General features: G+C 36.5%; 2 protein-coding genes across 4 annotated transcripts; one reads left to right on the top strand and one right to left on the bottom strand.

Annotated features, from left to right (window-relative positions):
- Positions 1–459: 459 nt before the first annotated feature.
- CCT6A_1 (T-complex protein 1 subunit zeta) lies at positions 460–8,135 on the top strand (the record flags this gene model as incomplete). 3 transcript variants are annotated; one of them, XM_012942598.3, is made up of 7 exons in its annotated part: positions 460–648; positions 684–1,065; positions 1,095–1,309; positions 1,341–1,692; positions 1,726–1,873; positions 5,159–5,495; positions 8,018–8,090. In XM_012942598.3, the coding sequence occupies exons 1-7, from the start codon at positions 512–514 to the stop codon at positions 8,088–8,090; spliced, it is 1,644 nt and encodes a 547-aa protein (XP_012798052.2). In that variant the 5' UTR covers positions 460–511. The 3 variants fall into 3 exon arrangements, with proteins under 3 accessions (XP_012798052.2, XP_051074335.1, XP_051074336.1); XM_051208930.1 differs by having other exon boundaries at positions 1,095–1,692; positions 8,018–8,135; XM_051208931.1 differs by having other exon boundaries at positions 684–1,309; positions 8,018–8,134.
- Positions 8,136–10,469: 2,334 nt separating this feature from the next.
- Positions 10,470–20,670, bottom strand: NECAP2 (Adaptin ear-binding coat-associated protein 2). Its single transcript, XM_051208929.1, has 3 exons — positions 15,299–20,670; positions 12,382–12,706; positions 10,470–10,664 (listed from the first exon to the last, which is right to left on the bottom strand). Exons 1-3 carry the CDS (start codon positions 15,667–15,669, stop codon positions 10,599–10,601), a joined length of 762 nt encoding a protein of 253 aa, XP_051074334.1. The 5' UTR covers positions 15,670–20,670; the 3' UTR covers positions 10,470–10,598.
- Between the last annotated feature and the right edge of the window lie 934 nt (positions 20,671–21,604).

Raw genomic sequence — 21,604 nt, 5'->3', positions numbered from 1 at the left:
TGAAGGAGAAGTGGGGATGATTATGTTATATCCACTCCAGTAGATCGCATTTTTGATTCAGTGCTCGACCACATTCATGAGGAAATCCATTTAAGATAAATAAAATTAGTAAATCGCGTAATTCTTTAGTTACATAGGAACTTAGGAAAACCACTCTGGATACTCCTCCTAACTCAAATAACTGATAACTAAATAATATATTCGCCTTTGAAATTAACAAAGAAAACAGAAAGAATTCAACCTCTATGTGACCAAGAACGTCTCCCAAGATTGCTGCGAGTGGTTTAACTTAAGGAGTTAAAAGACTTGAGCATTATTTGGTAACAGTCATATTGTTAGCTTTCAAAGTACTTGTGAAAACTGAGTTGCAGAATGGATACCAATTTCAAATTCTCCATACTTTGATTACGTCGTCCATAAGATTGAAGTTTGTACCCGAATTATTCCAGAGATTTCTTTGACCTTGGTTGTAGTTTGTGGTGATTTCAAATCATCGCGTGGTTTATTATTTATGGCATCTATATCTCTTTTAAATCCGAAAGCAGAGTTCGCAAAGGCTCAGCATGCATTCAGTATCAATTTGGCCGCTGCAAGAGGACTCTACGACGTTTTGAAAACCAATCTTGGCCCTAAGGGGACCATGAAAATGTACGCTAATAATGCTGTCTAATGTCCGTTTTTAGGCTTGTTTCAGGTGCAGGTGATATCAAGATTACCAAAGACGGTAATGTTCTTCTTCATGAAATGCAAATACAACATCCTACTGCAAGTTTGATCGCGCGTGTAGCGACCGCTCAAGATGATATGACAGGTGATGGGACAACTTCAAATGTCCTTCTGATTGCTGAATTACTGAAGCAGGCAGATGTTCATACTTCTGAAGGACTTCACCCGCGTTTGATCACGGAAGGTTTCGATATCGCCGCAAACAAATGTTTGGATATACTATCCAAGTGTCGAATCGATTGCCCGTCAGAAATGCCAGATAGGAGCACACTCATATCAGTTGCATCGACATCCCTCAATACAAAAGTCCATTCTGATTTGGCTAACCTCCTAACTGAGGTAATTTTTGGTTTACTTGACACCCGTAGCATGTTGTAGATGCAGTATTATCAATTCGGCGACCAAACGAACCTTTAGACTTGCATCGGGTTGAACTGATGCAAATGCAACACAGAACCGATATGGATACAACACTTGTTAAAGGGCTGGTATTAGATCATGGAGGTAGACACCCAGACATGCCTAAGCGTGTAACTAATGCATTTATTTTGACTTGTAACGTCTCCTTCGAATACGAAAAAACGTAAGTTAACTTTATATATATCAACAATTAGTGAGGTGAATTCCGGATTCTTTTATAAGACAGCAGAAGAAAGGGCAGCTCTTGTAAAATCCGAACGAGAATTTATTGACTCAAGAGTTCAGAAAGTGATCGCTCTGAAAAGAAAAGTATGTGGTGAGGATAGTAGTGGTGACAAACCTGGATTCGTAATAATCAATCAAAAAGGAATTGATCCATTTTCGTTAGACGCCTTCGCTCGAGAGGGAATACTTGCTCTACGTCGTGCTAAAAAACGTAATATGGAAAGAGTAACTCTTGCATGTGGTGGATATGCGCTGAACTCAGTCGACGAAATGACACCTGATTGTCTTGGACATGCTGGCCTTGTTTATGAATTTGTTTTGGTACGTTGTTTTGAATGTCGACGTTATTTTTAGGGCGAAGAGAAATATACATTTATTGAAGAATGCAAAAGTCCGCAATCAGTAACTTTGTTGATGCGTGGTCCTAATAAACATACACTCAACCAAATCAAAGATGCGGTTAATGACGGGCTACGTGCTATAAAGAACACATTAGAAGATGGTAAGCAAGTATTTACATTAGTTTTCGTTTATTTATGAATACATACAATACTCGGCATTTTGAAATTTTCACGTCAAGTGGTAAATCGTGCCTCATGAAATCTGATTCAGCGCCACACAAAATCTTACTAATATGTCTCTATTGGTGACTTCCATTGCAGTATATTTATTTTATTGATTTATGTTCTCTAAAGTGTGGCTGTCCTGATTTGTGTGTGTTGACTATCAGGCAAGTGTAACGTTTGTCAGTTTATTCGCTGTCTTTTCAATAGTCTTCCGTGTATTCAGTATAATGGATTGATAAAAATAGTTGGTTATAGTGAAGTTAGTTGAGGCGCCAACTGTAAGCGTAACTATCTTTAAAATAAAATAGGACTTTTATCTACTCCTAGACTTCGGTTTGGGCACCCGGCAAGTATCACAGCCCTCACACATATCAAATGAGATTTGTGTGGCGCATATGTATCTGATGCCTCCTTGCACCAGTATTTGTGTTCAAATAAATAAATAATAACTAAAGACCACCCAAAACATACGGAACACTGTCATTTGCCAACTGCTTAGGTAAAAACGGCCATCAGGTCTTTGACTCAGCTAAGTTAGAGAGACTAAATTTTTGAAAAGAGTAGCTGCTCGTGAGTGTTTATTCCTAAGACAATTTAGTTTTAAGAGTCAGATTCCGAAACTAGTGTTATATGCATTGTAGGACCCTGCATATATGCGTCAGTTCGTCCCCGTACCATAGTAGCACAATGAGATAAAATTGTCATAGCAAGTCGCATGGTAACAGTAGGAGAAATTAAACGTAGAAAGGAACTAAGATTTCCAAATTCAGACTGATATGTTAAGAAGGGAAAATCATTGGACTTTCAACGGTTTTCTCACCTATCTGACCCAAGCCCATACAAGGAAATATAATCAAACATCAACATTATCGAATATTAATAAGCACATAGTTCTTCAGTTAACTTTATACTAAACAGGTTATCTAAACATGTTAGCAACGTTAAAATTAACAATTCGCCGTAGTGCGTATGAGACATCTGGTGTGTAAAGAAGTATTTTTCATAATCCGAGTTGTTTATATCAACAGTGGTGTCACCTCTGTGTGGTCTCGTAATAACATCTTTTCTGTCTTTACGCAGCTGTTTTAGAACGTTTATTTCCTCCTTAGATAGATTAGAAACGTCAGGCTTTTGGTTTAATAGTACAGCCGAGATTTTAATCCTCACGACATGCCTGTTTATCTGAAATTTCGCTCAAAGCAGGTCGATCAACGTAATAATTTCAGAAGTCAACAGTTCTTGTCTGTTCTCTCACATTAGATCCACTCACATACATACCACTGCTATCTTAACACACCAGGTGTTTCATACGCACTACGGCAAATTCTTATTTTCAACATTGCTAACATATTTAGATAACCTGTTTAGTTTTAAGTCAACTGAAGAACCATGTACCTATTAGTATTCAATAATTTTAGTGTTTGATTATATTTCTTGGGATTAGCTTGGACCAGACAGGCGAGCGAAACGGTGGATTTACTTAAAGTATATAGCATCTACCAGGGAAGTCCTACTCACTGCCTTCTCGTGGCGGGGGTGTTGTTTACGAAATTGAGAGAACGAAAAGCGAATGCCCGGTGCTTTAACCGGGTTGGTGGACACGAAGAGTCCACCTAGGGGAATTGGAGAACTCTGATTCCAAACCAATGGTGCACATGGGCTCCAGTACCCTGGTAGAACAAATGGCGTATGAACCAATCGTTGGTCACCGCCTACCATGGGACTGCATCTCCTTACGTTGCTCCACTGCCTTGTGGATCAGGCCCTTAGATCAAAGGCTCCGGGTGTGGCCCCCTATGGTAACCACCTGTTTCGGTTTGGGCACCCGGGCAGTACCACAGCCCTCAGACAAATCGAATGAGACTTGTGTGGCGCATATGTATCTGGTGCCCTCTTGTACCAATATCTGTGTTCAAAGAAATGAATCAAGTCCAATCTCTGAGATTTTACAAATGTAATTTTTCCTGGTGATTAACTAATGTAGCCTAAAATATTAGTATCCGTAAGCATATGATACTAGGCTGAAGCCCGTAAACATGAAACCTGAGAAACTTATGTTGACATATCATGCATGTTTCAAATGTAAAGGTGGATATATAAGTAACATTCACATTTCTTTAGGTTATTATGTCTTTCAAAAGACGAGGTATCTGTTTACCAATCAAATTGTTTATATACTCCACAACAATCATCTCTGTATTGATATATTTCTGTTGAACAACAAAGCGTAAACATTACCTACACTATGGTGCCAATAAATTCAAGTATAACTTTAAAGATGCGTGTGAGCAAATGGTGGCGACTTACGTATTTCGTCTATATTAATAGGCTGTTTCAGGCAGTTATACTCAACGTAGAGCCTTGCGAAATTTACGTCGATCCAGTTTACCTTACGACATTCACCCTTCAAATCTTAACTTCAAATTAGTCGATTTCGTTTGCTCCTTTTAAAATGTTAACCAGTTGTAAGCAAAACAAAACTTAGCACAATTGTCCATCAATCCAATCTACCGCACCATATCAACATAGCAAGATGAAATCAACAAAATGAATACCGAGATAGTAAGAGTTTTTGTCATGCTAGTGATAATAAGAAGCACTATGTTTAGAGATTGTAGTTATAAAAGATCAAATAAATTGACGAAATGAAAAGTATGAACTAACATTGCAATTCAATGTTAGTTTAAAAAAATGAATGCATCTACACCACTTCAGCTGATTGTGAACAGTCTTTCAAGTATCCAAACACAGTGTGCACCTACCAACATTGCTAAAATAAAGTCGATTTTATTGATTGATATTACGTCTCAGTTACCCCACTCCTAACTTGCAATCTATATTTATTCCAGCCAGCATTGCACATTGATATTGGCTGTGAATGAGTATGTTTGGCATATCTCAACCACATCCACCTAGTTTTCACCTTTGCCTATACCTGCTTTACTCGGTTCCGCGTAACGCGAGAAACTCCTTTGTTTTAATTTCCATTGTAGTCGAAATCAACTCCACCTCTTTCCGTCTTATTGATCTCCTCTTTAACCCTGTCGATATAAAGTGTAGCAGCCTCAGCAGATAGACATACTGTAGGCCTTTGGTAATAATTGACGGCGCTTTAGATGTGTAAGAAAAAATCTTTTTGTCGGCTACCACTTGGTGACTTGCATAAATCAAATATTCTCAGGATTTGCTTCTTTATTAAGTCGCATTTTTCTAAATTTTAGAGTGCGTTATTCCAGGAGCAGGAGCTTTTGAATTAGTTGCTTATCGCGAGCTATGCAAATTTGCACAGTCTGTTAAGGGTCGTGCTCGTCTCGGTGTTCAAGCATTTGCAGATGCGTTGCTTGTTATTCCAAAAGTCTTAGCTAGGAATGCCGGTCATGATGCTCAGGAAACAATGGTGAAATTGCATGAAGAAGCGACTAAGGTGGATAATCGCTGCAACAATATTATCCCCACACAGCTTGTAGGAATTGATCTTACTACAGGGGAAGCGATGATCCCTGCTCAAGTTGGGGTTTATGACAACTTTATTGTGAAAAAGCAAATAATTAATTCCTGGTAAGCTTGTTGAGTCGTATTTCGTGTTTTGTGGATAAACATCTGTTTAGCTATTTTTTTTACTGATCAGTAATTTTATTTTTTAATTATGTTGTGACTTGAACTTGGATCGATTTTTACCCCGTGCCAATTGTTGTGTCCTTGACCGAAAGATTAGAGAGCAGTGTATTATCGATCGGACCAGAGACGCGTAAAACACGTAAGAACGACTTAGAGTTCTGATTGGCCCTGCTTCCCTGTCTAGCCCAGCCAGTTGAGTCCGGAACGCAAGTCTCAGTCTCTGAGATATGAATCATTGTATTTCAAGCATACTCTGTTTATATACCAATCAACCCGACCACAACGTACCAATAAAATAAGAAATAACATTTGTACAATAATTAGCCAGAAGTGGCTGTGAATGAGGGAGGTAGCGATTAACAAATAGGGAATAATTCATGAATGGTAAATCGTACAATAGTAGTTCATAGGTCAACATAAAGCTCATAATAAGAGGGGTATGAATATGAACAGTTTAGTTGCATAACGATTATACGATAAAAATATACTCATAATATTGGTCCATAATTGGATCCCAAAAATTACCATTCATTATTCTTATCTGGACACAACAAATTATTTAAATGCTCAGTGAGATTCAACTAAAACAGTATACTCTACAGTATTTTGAGTTGTTCGTTTGTTTGCGAAATAACTGATCATTGATAGCTAGTAAATTCAAAGTTCAGTTATAGATGGATATTTCAAAACCGGTTAAAATTAACTGATCTCGCTAGAAAACAATAGAAGTTGAATTATTTTCTGAAAGTTTGAAATATAAAGAATAGTTGTATAGCACGTTCATTTTGTTCTTAATTAAAAATGCTCGAAAATACTTTCGACAGCTATTGCTCCAAATTTGTCTGTAGGTTGGGTTAGGGATGTAGTACTAGGTAAAAGTGGCAAGTCGATTAATGAAGTAGTAAGTCTTCATTAATTGAGGTGGTTGGGGCATGTTTCACGTATGCTCAACCACCGCCCACCTCGACGAGCAGTGTTGTCTGGTGTAGGATTAGATTAGGAGAAAAATAGGGGCGATCAAACCAAGACGTGGCACTAATCCATGAAGTCGTTGATAATTATACTGAGCCATCTCAGCAGCAGATGTAGACTACCTGGTTGTAGTCCACGTGATTATCGTAACCAATCGCTAGAGGCTCTCAATGACATGACTCGAAATCGATTTTAATGGTGCACGTGCATCCACTCTTTGTCTTTCCTCAAAATATGAGATTTTGAATTCCTCATAATCTTATTATTTCACTGACTCGTATTTACTAAGGGATTTTCCCTAAAAATTTCATCTCTTTATACCAATGGTGTATGGCAACTGGAGCTGATGTGATAGGTACTACGTTTATTTTGACTCACTAACTCCTTGCATAAAAATGATCCCGATTTCAACCCAACTCTAGCCATCAAATAATAGCCACTATCCGCCTGAAACTATAATTTAACTACTTATCCTATCGTTAGTACTGTGATGCTAATTTTGTATTCGGAAAAAGCTGTTTTTAATTCGTCAAGTATTGTTGACACTATCTTCGTCTGTCTCTAGAGAATGAACTCTTTGGAGATTTTCTTACTAAAATACTAAAGGGAGATGGCAAATAGGTTGATGAAGTAGTGAATATTTGTGGAATGAGGTGATTGAAATGTGTATCATATATACCCAACCGTCATCTACTCCGGCGCACTTTGTTAGATGGTTTAGAAGTAGTTTGAAGTGCAGTTAGAGATGGCCAAATGAAGATGTGGAATTAGTCCATGACATCATTGGCTGTTGGACTGAACTGTGTTGATAGATACAGACCACGTTGATAGATTCCACTTGAAAATCGCAATGAGTGATTGTAGATGTTGAGTAACAATGGTCAGAATCAGTCGTAATGTCGCAGATACATCCACTTTTTCCTGAGCTTATCAATTGTTTTATTACTTGAATCCATTCTTCTGTAGTCGTTTCTAAGCCTCATCTTTTTATTACTGCTTGTACGACTCCGGTAATTTTATCTATCTTTTCAAATGGTGCTGGAACTTCAGTTGATTCATGTCCACGTCCCTTACAACTGACTGAATCTTCATAAAATATATGATGTGTTGATCGCTGCTAATAATTTATTTGTAACTACGCCTTTTACTATATTCACCTAAACCGGTCATCCAAACAGATATAATTATGGGACCGATCGATTTTTTAGTTTATGAAGTTATAATTTTCGTCAAGCAAATGTTGACATACAAACTAGACGATGTCTTCTTAGTGAAAAGTATCTTTTAAGCTTCAGTCATAGTCTGATCCTCCACAAATATTCAAGTTGTTTATTCCTATCTCATCCTTAAAAGACTTGCAGTATAGTAATTTTTGTTTTATTAATCTTAAATCTATGCATGCAAATTAAACGAACAGCGAAAAGCTTTACCATAATACTTTGAAAAGTGGTACACCAGCTTGCAATACAGTGTTTATATCTTTTTTTCAGTTCTGTCATTGCCTCCAACATATTGCTTGTTGACGAGATAATGCGAGCCGGAATGAGTTCTCTCAAATGTTAAATTCTTGCGTTTGTGAATTAATTAAATATATTTGTTTATGTGTCTGTTTGTGTTGTCCTTAAACCATTTATCAATTAGTCTTTTTCTGCAAAACTGTACAACTCATGTCTGTTAACAATCTCAGCCTTAAAAACAATAATTCTTTACTCAAATGCGGTTGTAAGATCCCTCACCTTATCATGCAATGACATGGCCTGATGCTTGCAATCAGTAGGTCGTATCACGCAACTTTACAAACATGCTTCAGTTGTTAGATGCCTGTTTTAGTACGCAGTCAGAAAACACTCAGCAACTACAAATACTGTTCATGCAGAGAGAACCACGTGCATATACCGTAAGTGTTGAAGTACTACAGGTGTTGCGGCAAGTCTCATGATTCAAGTAGCGTTTGCTTAAAGCGCCATTGAAAAGAAAACCCTTAACTCCGCGTTCAGTCCTAAGAGACTGATTAGCCATTACACGCTTAGAGTGGGCATTTTATTGAGAACGCGGTTCAGAGTAATAAGTAACTGTTGTCGTTCGTGATTACCAACTCTTCAGTATGAGCTAGGTCTAATAAATCTGTTGTATATGGAAAGTCCTAAGTTAACTTCCTTCTCACAGCTTGCACAATGCGTAGTTGGAACGTGTTTCTTGTTTAAGAATATTGTGACCTATAGATAATTGCAAATTTCTAAGAAAAGCTTTCCGGCAGTAAATTAGTTGCTGATACTTGAATAGAAGTCAGTTGAGTAGTTTGCTATCAACCTACACTATTATGTTGTATTATTGCTACTTATATTAAAAGGTGAATAAGGTACCATTGGGTTGTAATAAATGACATCTTCAGGTTTGACCCATGCAGCTGAATACTTTCAACCGATTTTTTAGACGTTGCGGGCCAAGTGATGTACGTTTGGCTACCTGATTCAAACTTTTTTTATTTATTTAGACACATCGGTACAAGAAGGCACCAGATATATATGCGTCACATAAGGCATTCGATTTGTGTTGGAGCTGGAATATTATCTGAGTGCCCAAACCGAAACAGGTGGTTTTGTTAGGGGGCACATCCGGAGCCTTCCACCTAAAGGTCTGATCCAAAAAGCAGTGGAGCAGCGACAGGAGATGCAGTCCAATGGTATCTGGTGTCCAATATTTGGTTCATACGCCATTCGTTCACTCAGAATACTGAAGCCCTTGTACACCATTGGTTTGGGGACCGAGTTTTTCACCTCTCTTAGGTGGGTCATCCATACCCACTAACCCGGTTTGGGCTCCGGGCATCCGCTTTTCGTCCTCCCAGTCCTACAAGCAGCACCCCTGCCGTAAGGCTGTGAGTACGACTTGGGAGTGGCTGTATATGTGTGGCCATGTGAGAGCATTTCGTGAGGGAGAGCTGACTATCCCCCCTCTCAGCCGTACCAAGGCATTTAGCGGCTCTTGATCATTAGTTTATCGATACAGTGCTACGTTGCGGTTGTAATTACAAGGCCACCATGCATTTCCGTACGGTGGAATGAAACTAAATCGTACCTGTGTTTGCTCTGACATGATAACAAATCCCCTTTACTTGGTTACTTGTGAGAATATACATAATAACTAACAACAAAACGAGTTTGTAGACACGACATTCACAAATCTACCCAATCGTATAAGTATATGGAAACTACAGTTAAATTACTATCTGGGTGATATCCGCATTCTTTGCAATATAGTGGGACCAGTGACAAATTCACCAGGGTTATTAAGCACATTCAAGGTCTACTGCGTAAAGTAGATACGGGTTGTCTGTAAAACTAAATATATTAGTAAATGGGGTTTTAGTGCGATGCACTACACGTGAGAATGAGTCGAAACCACTCATCTTATTTTAATCTGATTTGGCTATATGTAATACTCAATATTATGAATCTTGATATTTCAACATATCAGAACTGATGTCGAAACAGACAAGTTTTAAGATCAGTGTGTGATACTAACACTACTAACGCACGCCTGACACCTGGGAAATGTCACATATCACCGGTACTCTTAGATGGTGACGTATGGCGAGGAATTTTCTCAATAATATTGGGATAAACTGAAGTCAACACAATTTATTCTATTAGAAGACATATCAATATGATAAGATTTGGAAATAATAGTGGCTTTTGTCGAGAAAGGTATGAATCATGTACAGGGAACCACTAGCGGTTCATCCTGTTTGGAATTCATTACAGTGATATTTGTAATAAAATCAGACTACATGAATAAAATTCACAAAAGTGAGAAACTATATATATATATATATATATATATATATATATATATATATATATATATATATTGCAAGAGCACGTTTTTAACAAATGCAAACCATAATATTTCCTCACATTAATACTGTAGCAATAAATCAGGTTTTAAGTGAAAGACTTTTACTTAAATATTGTTAGAATGCTATAAACACAGTCTTCTTATTTCGAGCATTAAAGAGGAATGAGTAAGAAGCGTAAAATAGAATATCTCCACGTAGTGATTTGATGGCATTCAGAACTGCCCAGAATTCCCGAGGAAATCACTTAGAAGGTCGACGTTTGAAGTGGTCGATGGAACCTGGAAATATCACACACAGTATTAGTCTATGGTGAAAATAATTTAATTCAGATTATTTCTAAGTAATTGCACAGTTCGAGTTAAACCACGACACCTAATTCATGGTTCTACAAGACAAAATTTCATGTGAAATATCTGAGATTTAAATCAAAATAATATAGGTGAATGAAGTCATTCTAAATAAGTTGAGATGGCGTACTGTTGTATGCTTATAAACAAACCGAATAGTTTGAAAATAATGAACAGCAAAAATCTAAGATGCTGCCGATTGCTGTTTTTTAGGTGTGGGAATATGACTGTGTTGGAATATTCAGGAAAATATCCCAAAAATCATTCTGTTAAGTCTAACGCTATCCTTGGACTTGAGATGGTGTCATTTTCTTATTGGTCAATATTGTACGATGTTGTTTTCTATTTTATGGTACGATGTGGTCTGCTTGATTGGTATATAAACAGAGTATGTTTGAAATATAATGATTCATATATCAGAGGTTGAGACTTGCGTTCTGGACTCAACTGGCTGGGGTAGATAGGGAAGCGGGACCAATCAAAACTCTAAGTCGTTCTTACGTGTTTACGCGTCTTTGGACCGATCGATAATTCGCTGCGCTCTAATCTGCAATTCAGTTATAACAGACTGACTACTGTACAGAAATTTTAAAGGATCGAACGGACATAGCATGACTAGCGAGGTGTTATCACTTATAAAATCCTATCTGGTTCAATGGATTCTGGTGGATAATTATCCATATTTGCATAAAACTAAATTTGAGACAGCTAATGAACTGGAATAAGGATGTTCGTCGCCGTTTACTGCGACAGAAGTAATTGTTTTTGATTTCACTATGAATACGGCTATGACTTACTAAAAGGAATTAATTGTGATATGAAAACAACGCATTTACATAGGTACATGTATTTTCCAAGGCCTACAAATACTCCCAAGATGTGTGGGAATTTGTTTATATTTAAAAACTTTTACAAATATAAGATCAGTTATCTATGACAATTTAATAAACAGATGTTCACAATAATGATACTTAAATTATCCTCAGCACTACAACAAGATGAATAACTAGGTGACCAAATCATTTTGCTGTCTTTCATTACATAAATCTTGTTTGTCGAGATTATGTCATCTAATCAAAGACAGTTTAGGAGTAACACTTTACCGTTGAAATGAATGGACTTGGAGTGCTTGTGAAGAAACGTATGATGATCAAATTTCAAGACTACTACCAATGATCCATAGATATTACACGTTACTATTAAAATCTATATTCTACAGAAATGTTTTAAAAATTTGTCAAGTATCTTTATCTATTTTAGGTTAAAGTAGGTAAAATTACCACTCTAAAACAAACCAATCTCCTTACATGGTACACACACCAAAAATACCACCGAATTAACGGTCGAAACCTAACTCATCTTTCTCATTACTAAAGTGGTAAAGATTGATTTGGATATCTTGAGATGAAATGAAGGGTAGTTTATGCTCAACAAGTGAAAAATTGGAAAACAATCATACGTTAGTAGGATAGTCACTCGACTCCTTTGGGGTGCAGTATACTGTAAACTATATGGGAACCTTTTGCGGTGCAAAGACTCCTATATTGTACTTGATTTATTGTGAATATATTAGGAAGAACAATAAGCAACAAACATTATTACATAAAAAAATCAAAAGGGGATTAAGATTTTTTCAAATTATACTTACGTTCGGTGTGCACACAGGATTTGTATAGTTTGGTTGTGACGGGTCACTGTTAAATAAGTTACCGGATACTGGGGCGGTATCTCCTACAACGCGACTACCACGAGACCGAGAAACTGCCGGCGGCGGAGGAGGGGGCAGTAGACCACCCGATAATCCAGAAGTAAGGGGGCGTGTAACTTTTGATTTGGGATTTGGATCATCCCCTGTACGACGGGTATTCAGATTTAATTTTATTTTTTCCCCTTCTTTGAAACTCATATCTTTAGCTGGTTGGTTGCCCGCGTTTTCTTCCATTTCTTTAGCTTCTTTTTCCTGTTTTAACCATCTACGCAAAACGAAAAACATAGTTTAATTACAGTTGAATCCTTTAACATAATGAAATTCATATTGAAGAAAAATAAGTAGGAATTTGATATGCTTTATATTATTTATCCTAAAACAAGACTAAATGCAATTCAGTAAGCACGCGCAAGCTTCGAGCTAGGTGTTTTGTATGAGGAATACTTACAGCGAAGAATATGAAGAGGCATTGATCGATACAACTATCTATATTTGAACTCAAATTGTATTATCTCTACAGAAAACATGCTAAAATGTAATAACCTAGAAAACAATTGTTTTTAATCAATAAGTAACCCTGTCAGTCAAAGGAAAAAAAGTGTAAATATGGTTTCGTATAACAAGACATCGTTTTAAGCCACTACAATTAATATGACAGGGTAAATTCAGAGTGACATGAGACAAAGAAGAACAACCGTGGCATTTAGTGGCTAGAGATGTAGCAATAAGGTAGTGAAAGTAGCTATTTTCTCCACCAGTGAACTCGACTTTAAGTTACTAATCATTGCTGGTTTCCACTCTCACGCTGATCTGGCCCATTAAGTCTAAATCTTTTGACAAAACTCTAACAAACAATGAACTAATTTGGTTTAGATTTCATCAAGAAAGAGACATTATATCGATGGGGCCTTTGTATCAAATGACGCGGCAAAAAATGTCACTTATTATGATTAGAAACTAAAAATTTACAAAAGTCCGGCTAACAATATATTTGATAATAAAAAGAATGATAAATATGGCATCAACTCATTACTGAAAAAAATTCATACACAGAGAAAAGCAATTCAATTTGAGAGAAGTAATATTATTAACTGAAGCGGTCACCTGACTGTGTTAATAAATCATTAAGAGGTAATATCAGTTACAGCCAAGTACATAGCAAACCAATGAACAAAATTGTTTTGAACTAAATATGTAACCTATATTATACTCTTTAACAAAGACGATAGAGAGAATGAAATCCGCAGTGTATCTAGTAAATATCGTATATGATTTTAAAGAAATCATATTCTAAAACGATAAGATAGAACTAAATCATCTTAGGTGACTTGGTCAAAATTAGTTACGGTTTAAGGAAACTTATTGCTATAAACTGAATGGAGTACTAACAGATAAATCAGTAGAATGATCAACCTATTACTAACATTTCGTAACTGCTTTGCAAGATAGAATGAAGTAACCATTCAGTATAACTATTTTGAATTGTTTCTAAATTATATTTCATTAAAATCGCTGATTACTGCTCGTGGTATGTATGGTTGTGAAATAACTTCTTTCTGCTACTACTTATTCAACAGAACAAGATTAAAATGATGTTTCATCATTATTTTGGATGCCGTAGTTGGTAAACAAGTAAATTCTTATTTAACAGTCTTGCTTCCTTCATCGCATCCATCCATTTCAAATGTCTGATCAAGAAACAAATTTGAATGAATTGAACTAACAGTTAATTAAGAATTTAATGAGTGTATACAATTTATAAAATCGAAATGTGAAAATGCTTAAACTAATAAATATGACTAAATTATTGAGCTATATATTTTGCTCCTTACTAACAGTTTAATGTAAAACTTTAATGTTATATTATTCCTATGATCTAAAAGTTTAGAATGTAAGCGAAGGCTGAACTTATAGAAAATAGAAAGGTAAAACTATACCATACAGAGAGCCTTGAGTGATCAACCAAACAATCGAAAAATGTTAAGTTTTAAGGCAATTTATAATAAAAAGTAATAATAATAATAAAGGATGGAATAACATGATTAATTAACGAAAAAAAGTTAGGGTTGGGAATCAGGAGTTGGAGAAAATTTAGGAGTTAAGATTAGGAACTAGGATTAGGAGTATTAAGGTTAGGAATTAGGGTTTGGGTTTTATCACCGACTGATATAGACTATTATGAAAGGACAAGTAAAGTCAAAATATTACAGTAAGCTCAAAAGACAACTTAAATGACCTAACTGGTGACCGATAATGCTAAGGCTAGGATTTAGGTTTGGTATTATTGTTTGAGATTAAGATTTACGGTTAGGATGCAGATTATAGAATTTACTGTTATGGTTGAGATTTAGGATGAATATCAACTAAGCGCAAAACTTAGTACCATTCCTTAAATTTTAAACCGTAATCCTAAATTCTACATCGTAATCCTAAACCACGAATCCTAAGGAATAGTCAGCCATATGACTTAAACGCAGAAAAGAACGAAAAGCTTTATGGTTAGACCATAATCTAGTACCAAACTTAATATTAGATTTGCAAGAAAATTTTGCGTAATGCATGGCAAATACATTAAATATTACTTTTGTTTAGAAACAATGCTTCAAATGCATTTTAGCACTATGCAAAATATTATTAATCACAGGAGATGGAATTATGAATCTGCCCAGGTATAAGTTATTTCAGTAGAGAACATAGGGTTCGCAAAACAATAAAATAAATATACGACAATAAATCTGATTTTAGGGGACCCAATATGAGATCTAGGAAAATATCTACTAATTTTACGTAATACCCTTCTGAATAACACAGGAAATCAAACGAAAATAAAGAACTGGTAACTAAAATATCAACTCACTTGAAATGGTCTTGAATTGCTACATTAAGGTCAAAAGAATCCGCACGTTCTGCGAAACCAATCCCTACAAATTTAGTTTCCCCATTTTCATTCATTAATCGAATAACAAAAAATCGACTTGAGTCAATAACTGGTTCAACGGATATCCCAGGAAATGAGTCCACTGGGCATTCAGCATATAGCTGTCCAGAATTCTTATCTTCCAATCGTATTACGAGATCTTTACCTTTGGCGATAACACGAAGTCTTCCAGTCCACATAGGAGTTTCTAGGTTCCAGTTATTAGCCCTGTAACCCCGATTAGACTGTCTTGAAAGAATCTGATAGACGAACACTTCATTTTTCACAAGTAGCACGTTTTCATAATCCATAACATTCAACAGGACGATATTAAACAATGAATCAACAAACTACTTCACTGGGACACAAACTAAGAAAGAAACACAAAAATGAGCATGAGGGAAGAATAATAATTTCTGACTTCAATGTAAGAATATTTAAATAAGAATCAAATGACATTTTACTTGCCACAACAGTTGTCACTCCAAGATCAATTTCCACATAGGAAGAAAATTTGAGACGAGAGTTTGATTTTTAAAATCCCGACATATCTCACCGATGAGAGAGCTGATTGACTAAGAGGATGGTCGTATTCTGAGTTATTTCGGTCTTTGGAGTGGGGGTTGAGACATGACTGATAAGTGTGGAGGATATAAGCGTTATACATTATGTCATACTTATTAACAACTCGTACTGTTATAATAAGGTCTGTACCGCCACCACACATAGTTGGAGATAATCAACAAAAAAACCACCGCTAATTATTATTATTATTATTAATGGCTTTATTCAATATTATATTTTGGTACAATATAGAATTCTCAGCACAAGGTATTTCAACAAGTTTCTTTTACAAAAAAAACAAAAACAAAGACAAAAAAGGAAGGAAAAAAGGTTAGAAAAAAAATCTGAAAAACTGTACAACTTTCAAAATTCGAGACATTTTAAGAATGCAGGTTATTGACTAGGTTAACTTTAACAATCTGTTCGTCACAGAGTATATTTGCTGGGTAAGGTATTATAGAACTTTTATACTTTTGCTTGCGTGCATGGATTTTAATGTAATTACGTCTTGTTCTACCAGAAGATATACAAGGAGAAAGATATGAGTGAAGGGGATGGTTAGTATCTGATAAGATAACACCTGTCAGGAGTTTGCCTGATTTGAGATGTCTATCCACAACCATATTAAGTATGAACTCGAAAGATTCACTACACACCTTGTTAACTGCCTTCAGCACTCTCCGCAATACAGCAAAGTCTTTTCTCAAAAGTCTGGGAAAGAATGATGGAGAACAGTAAGGAATAATAGGTAATATGCAAGAATTGACGAATTGTAAGATCAAATCACGAGTAACCCCAAGAGCATGCAGTTTCTTTATGTAGTAAGTCAGACGGAAAACTTTCTTCGATAACAATAAAACGTGACAAGACCAAGAGAGATCAGAGGAAAAGGTGACACCAAGATAATTGATCTTCGACATTGTGTTTATCAAAGAGTCTCTAATGTCACAAGCATTATGGGATCCCAAAGTGGAGTTTAGATGACGTTTATGTTTCATGCTAAAGTTAATTTCAATCAATCTGTTGTACAGAAAAATTCCCATACTATAAATTAAGACAATAGATATTTACAATTAGTTATATCCATCGTAGAATGACACGTATGAGAATCACCAAAAGTTGTCAAACCACAGCTGGGCAGCGAGGTAAAATTATTAAGACGAGGAGAAAAGTTGAAATAATAGCAGTATCAATGATAGCAAGAGAGTCAGAGGATTGAGATGATGGTTCGAAATGAAGGAACATCGGAATTCAAGACCTAAAGGAAGATAAAGAATGAATACATCTGACACTACAACTGATTCTGACCATTGTTACTCAACATCTACAATCACTCATTGCGATTTTCAAGTGGAATCTATCAACGTGGTCTGTATCTATCAACACAGTTTAGTCCAACAGCCAATGATGTCATGGGCTAATTCCACATCTTCGTTTGGCCATCTCTAACTGCACTTCAAACTACTTCTAAACCATCTAACAAAGTGCGCCGGAGTAGATGACGGTTGGGTATATATGATACACATTTCAATCACCTCATTCCATAAATATTCACTACTTCATCATCCTGTGTTGTCATCTCCCCCTAGTATTTCTCGTCCAACCTCAGAATTTCTGAGATATCTACAATAAAACGTTTGTAGTCTACGCATGTCTCCTACTTCCAAAAACTGTATCATAAACATCGAGTAAAACAAAGAAGATTGCTCAAAGCAAACTCCCTTTTTCTTGACAGATTGACATCAAAAGTGACACAAATTGGCGAAATTCAGTTGGGCTTTCCGAATCCATCTCGAAGTTTTTTCAGTCACTAACCAATTCACCTGGGCTGGTGAGACTTCTAACTTAACGGAAGAGACCGACGAGCTCGACTACCTTATCCCTGATCATCAGTCTAGGCATCAACGTAGACCAGTCCTGAAGCAACATTTTTCATCTAAAGAGGGAGAGAGGAACGCCTTCTAAACACGCTCCCATCGTTACTTGGAGAGATTGGAAGACTGAGTTTTGTCAACGTCTTCACCAAACAGAGTAATGTCGTTTGTCGACTCTGTATCGGCAAGTGAATTTCCTTGCAGGAGATCAATCCATGAGAAGACGAACGAAGAAAGGATCACTGATAGAAAAATAGCCGCAACAAAACTATATAAGAGTAAGGACAATGAACCACCCTAACGAACATCACTTAATGTTTCTAACTGTTAACTGTTTCCTCACAAACCCTGATTAAACAGATGGCTTTTGCGTAAATAATCTATGCAAAATATATGTATTCCTTCGGTGCATTGCTTAAAGACAACAATTGCCACACAAAGTTCAGGTGAAAATTGTCAACAATACTCAATCAAATAAACTGCCTTGTTCGAACTAAAACCAGTCGTTTTCACCAGTTTTCAGTTCAAGAGCCCCAGTTCAGCGTTGGATTAGTATAGCTAATATTTGAAAAACACTATTGGTCAAAATGATTTCTCTGTGGGTAGCACAAGAGGATTTCAAATCTTTCTCCTAAACTGAGATGATCAGCATTTGAGAACAACCATAAAGTTGGACAGGACTGTCCTCTGAGACTGTCAATTGAAGGGTGTGCCTGAGTTTAATAACATCTTAAAAACTCTACATACAAACACCTCAGACAGAGTGAGAGCATACAACTACCTCTCTTCATTGTTCCATTCAAGTAGTGGGATTAAACAGGGTTGCGCAATCTCGCCATTCCTCTTCAACTCTGCCATCGATGACGTTCTGGAAACAGCTTTGATGGATGTAGGTAATGGTGGTGTAGATCTGTCGCCTGAAGAAATACTTTTCGACCTTGAGTGTGCAGATGATATTGTCGTACTGTGTGATGATACCGAAACCGTGCAATCTGCTACTAACTGGTGGTATGTCGGTAGACGAAGTTGCGAACGATGATCGATTGAGACAGGGAGAATATGTGTAGATCCAGTCTAATCACCCCTTAATCCATACCATGCTGGCTACGATGATATATGATGTCATAAGGGTTGAAGTATCATCAGAGCACAGTAGTCAATTGCTGATAAGAGTTATCTAAGGTTTAGACTTTATAGATGTAGCTCATACGACAACCGTAACATGACTAAAATTCCTGTGATGGCTCTAATTCAGTCACATTGGTCAGCATTTATTCTTCCCCCAGCTGATGAATTGTCATTTATTATTATCTGCTGAAACACATAAACATTGGTATAAGGAGTTACTAAATATATATGCGCCACAGTTTATCATCCGATTTGTGTGAGGACTGGGATATTGCTCGGAAGCCCATTTTAAACTTCAAATTCCGTATATAACTCAAGAACCATCTTCAGAAAAGTCTACATACCGAAGTTTAGTGACGATTTAGGTCAAGTGCAACTGATTAGGGAGTTTTTCACTTTTCCTGAGGTAAGAATTGTTGCCCTCTAAATTTTCGTTTCGTGACATTTTTGTCCAGGAATACAAAAAATGTGGGGAACTAGATATAAAATCACTAGCTAATTTGGAGACAGTGGTGAGATCACTAATAATACTTCAGTATAGTAAAGGGAATATGTTTTTAGGTCTATATCTTGTCATACACCAGCTTCGAGATTATAGTTAACTTAGTCACAGTTCTCTAAATCATTTCCAAAACACCACCATCTTTTCTTACACAGTAACAAATCAATTGTGTGTGATACTCAAGCTTCAATCGTTAAAAAATGGCACACAAAGCAAGGCATGTGATATCTATGGTGCTGAAGTTTCTGGTACTAACTGTTCTATGACTCAATAGTTATTGCGAAAGTACGCAATGGACATAAACTTTTTTATCGAAGACTCCCTAGTAATCGTTTGAATGCTTTGGTGGCCAATATGCAGCATGATGAACTTACATTCACTAGTTAGCAAATACAAAATTCAAGGACTAACTGCCTTACAAAAATATACACCGATTGCAGTTTCTGTAGACATTTCTGGCATTCTAAACTAGTTTTTCCACTTCGTCTAACTTTCTACATCATAATTTTGTCAGCATATAACAAGATTAATGGTAATATGGGAGTAAAAAGGTAGTTTGTATGCGGAATCAAAAACACTACTGAAGACTGAAAGCTGTGCACTGAAGTGCCCCACTAAGCACTATCCCACAAAATGAAATATTAACTTTACATCTATAGCCACAAATAAGCTCATATAAATGAAATTTTATATGGAAACATGGTATTCAACCACTGCTTACACTAAACGGATAACGCGATAAACTAAAGTAGTTGCGAAGAACTTCAATGTACAATTAATATTTACTTAAACCCTAAACTACGTATACTGATGGGCAGAAACACTTAAATGTTAGTTCTTTGGTATTTATGCCGTTCTTTGAGCAGAGGACTTTCCTTTGTGGACTAGGCCTGTAGCTCTTCTAGGTTAGTGCCGGTCTCAAGCATGGATAAAAGGGGAGGAGTCAGCAGTTCCATCCCATAGAAAATAACCTTCTTAAAAAACGCCAACCAGTATAAACAAATTAAACCATTTAATCTCTGCCCTGGGAGTTGATGGAAGAATTATGACGCCTCATGGTGTAAGCCGAGATCGTTCGGAAGTCACGAGGCAGGTGCTCCTTTTAACAAGCAGAGAAATTATTAATATAGGCTCATGAAATGTTCAGACAATGTGGGAGGTCAGAAGGACGAGGTTGAAAGGTTAATATTATCTTTCGAAGAGAAAGATGCTTTTTCTGAGGCAAAATAATTACTCAAGTCTCAAACAGGACACGACACTTACTTTGTGTACAGATGCGTTTCAGGCAGCAGTTGGTTCAGTCTTACAACAGTTAGTAAGTAATGAAATCGTGGTGTTTGAATGCACTAATGATTCTTTTGTACTTGTCGAATTCTTGATTTCGAATTCCAAATACAGTATCTAGTACTTCTTGATCCAATTGCGTTATTTCTGTGATTCGGTTTGTACTATAATTCAAATACTTCTAATTATCATATTGGCGTCGCGATGGAACAGTTAGATATTCATTCAACTTCCGAAGATTTTGAGGATTATTTGGAAAGGTTTGAAATCTGGAGCATGACCAAGAAAGATGTTAAAGGTGATAAAATTGTGGCAAATCTCCTGACATTCATCCGAAAAGAAGCGTACCGCTTGTTAAACAAATTTGGCATATCCAGAAAAACCCATCTCACTTCCTTATGTAACTCTTAAGGAGCTATTATTAAATCATGTAAAGTGCACTAGTTTTGAATGCAGTGAAAGGGAAAAATTTCATAAGATGATGCGTCGAAATGACCAAGAGGTTAGGGAATTCATCCTTGAATTGCAGAAACAAGCAGCCAAATGTAATTTCGGTGATCAACTTCGTGTGCAACTGAGAGATCGATTAATTGCAGGAATTAACATACCGGGTTTGGAAAGAGAGCTGTTAAAAATACCCAACTGTTTCTTTCAAGATGCTAGAACTGCGTGTATTAACTACGAGGCAGTGAATGAACCTGATATCCAATCGATGAACATTTCTAATACTTTACTTACTCATCATGATGAACTACAATCTCAGGGTCAATCAAACTTGCGCTCGTTTAACAGTGATTCCTATTCTCGTGTAAATATGAAAGGTGTTTCAACAAGGAATTACAAAGCAAATGACAGAGGTGAGATCAAGTTTGGTAAATGTTTATCATGTGGAAA

This window comes from Schistosoma haematobium, chromosome 1 (genome assembly GCF_000699445.3).
Source record: "Schistosoma haematobium chromosome 1, whole genome shotgun sequence".
Taxonomy (NCBI): Eukaryota; Metazoa; Platyhelminthes; class Trematoda; order Strigeidida; family Schistosomatidae; genus Schistosoma; species Schistosoma haematobium.
This window is presented reverse-complemented; position numbering and strand designations above follow the sequence as displayed.

Bases quoted from the DNA above. Each gene is read 5' to 3' on its own strand.
- NECAP2 (XM_051208929.1), bottom strand. From the start codon at position 15,669: ATGGATTATGAAAACGTGCTACTTGTGAAAAATGAAGTGTTCGTCTAT. The intron at 12,707-15,298 runs GTGAGTTGATAT...CGTTTTGCGTAG, and splicing joins GCAATTCAAGACCATTTCAA to ATGGTTAAAACAGGAAAAAG. The intron at 10,665-12,381 runs GTAAGTATAATT...TGATATTTCCAG, and splicing joins ATCCTGTGTGCACACCGAAC to GTTCCATCGACCACTTCAAA.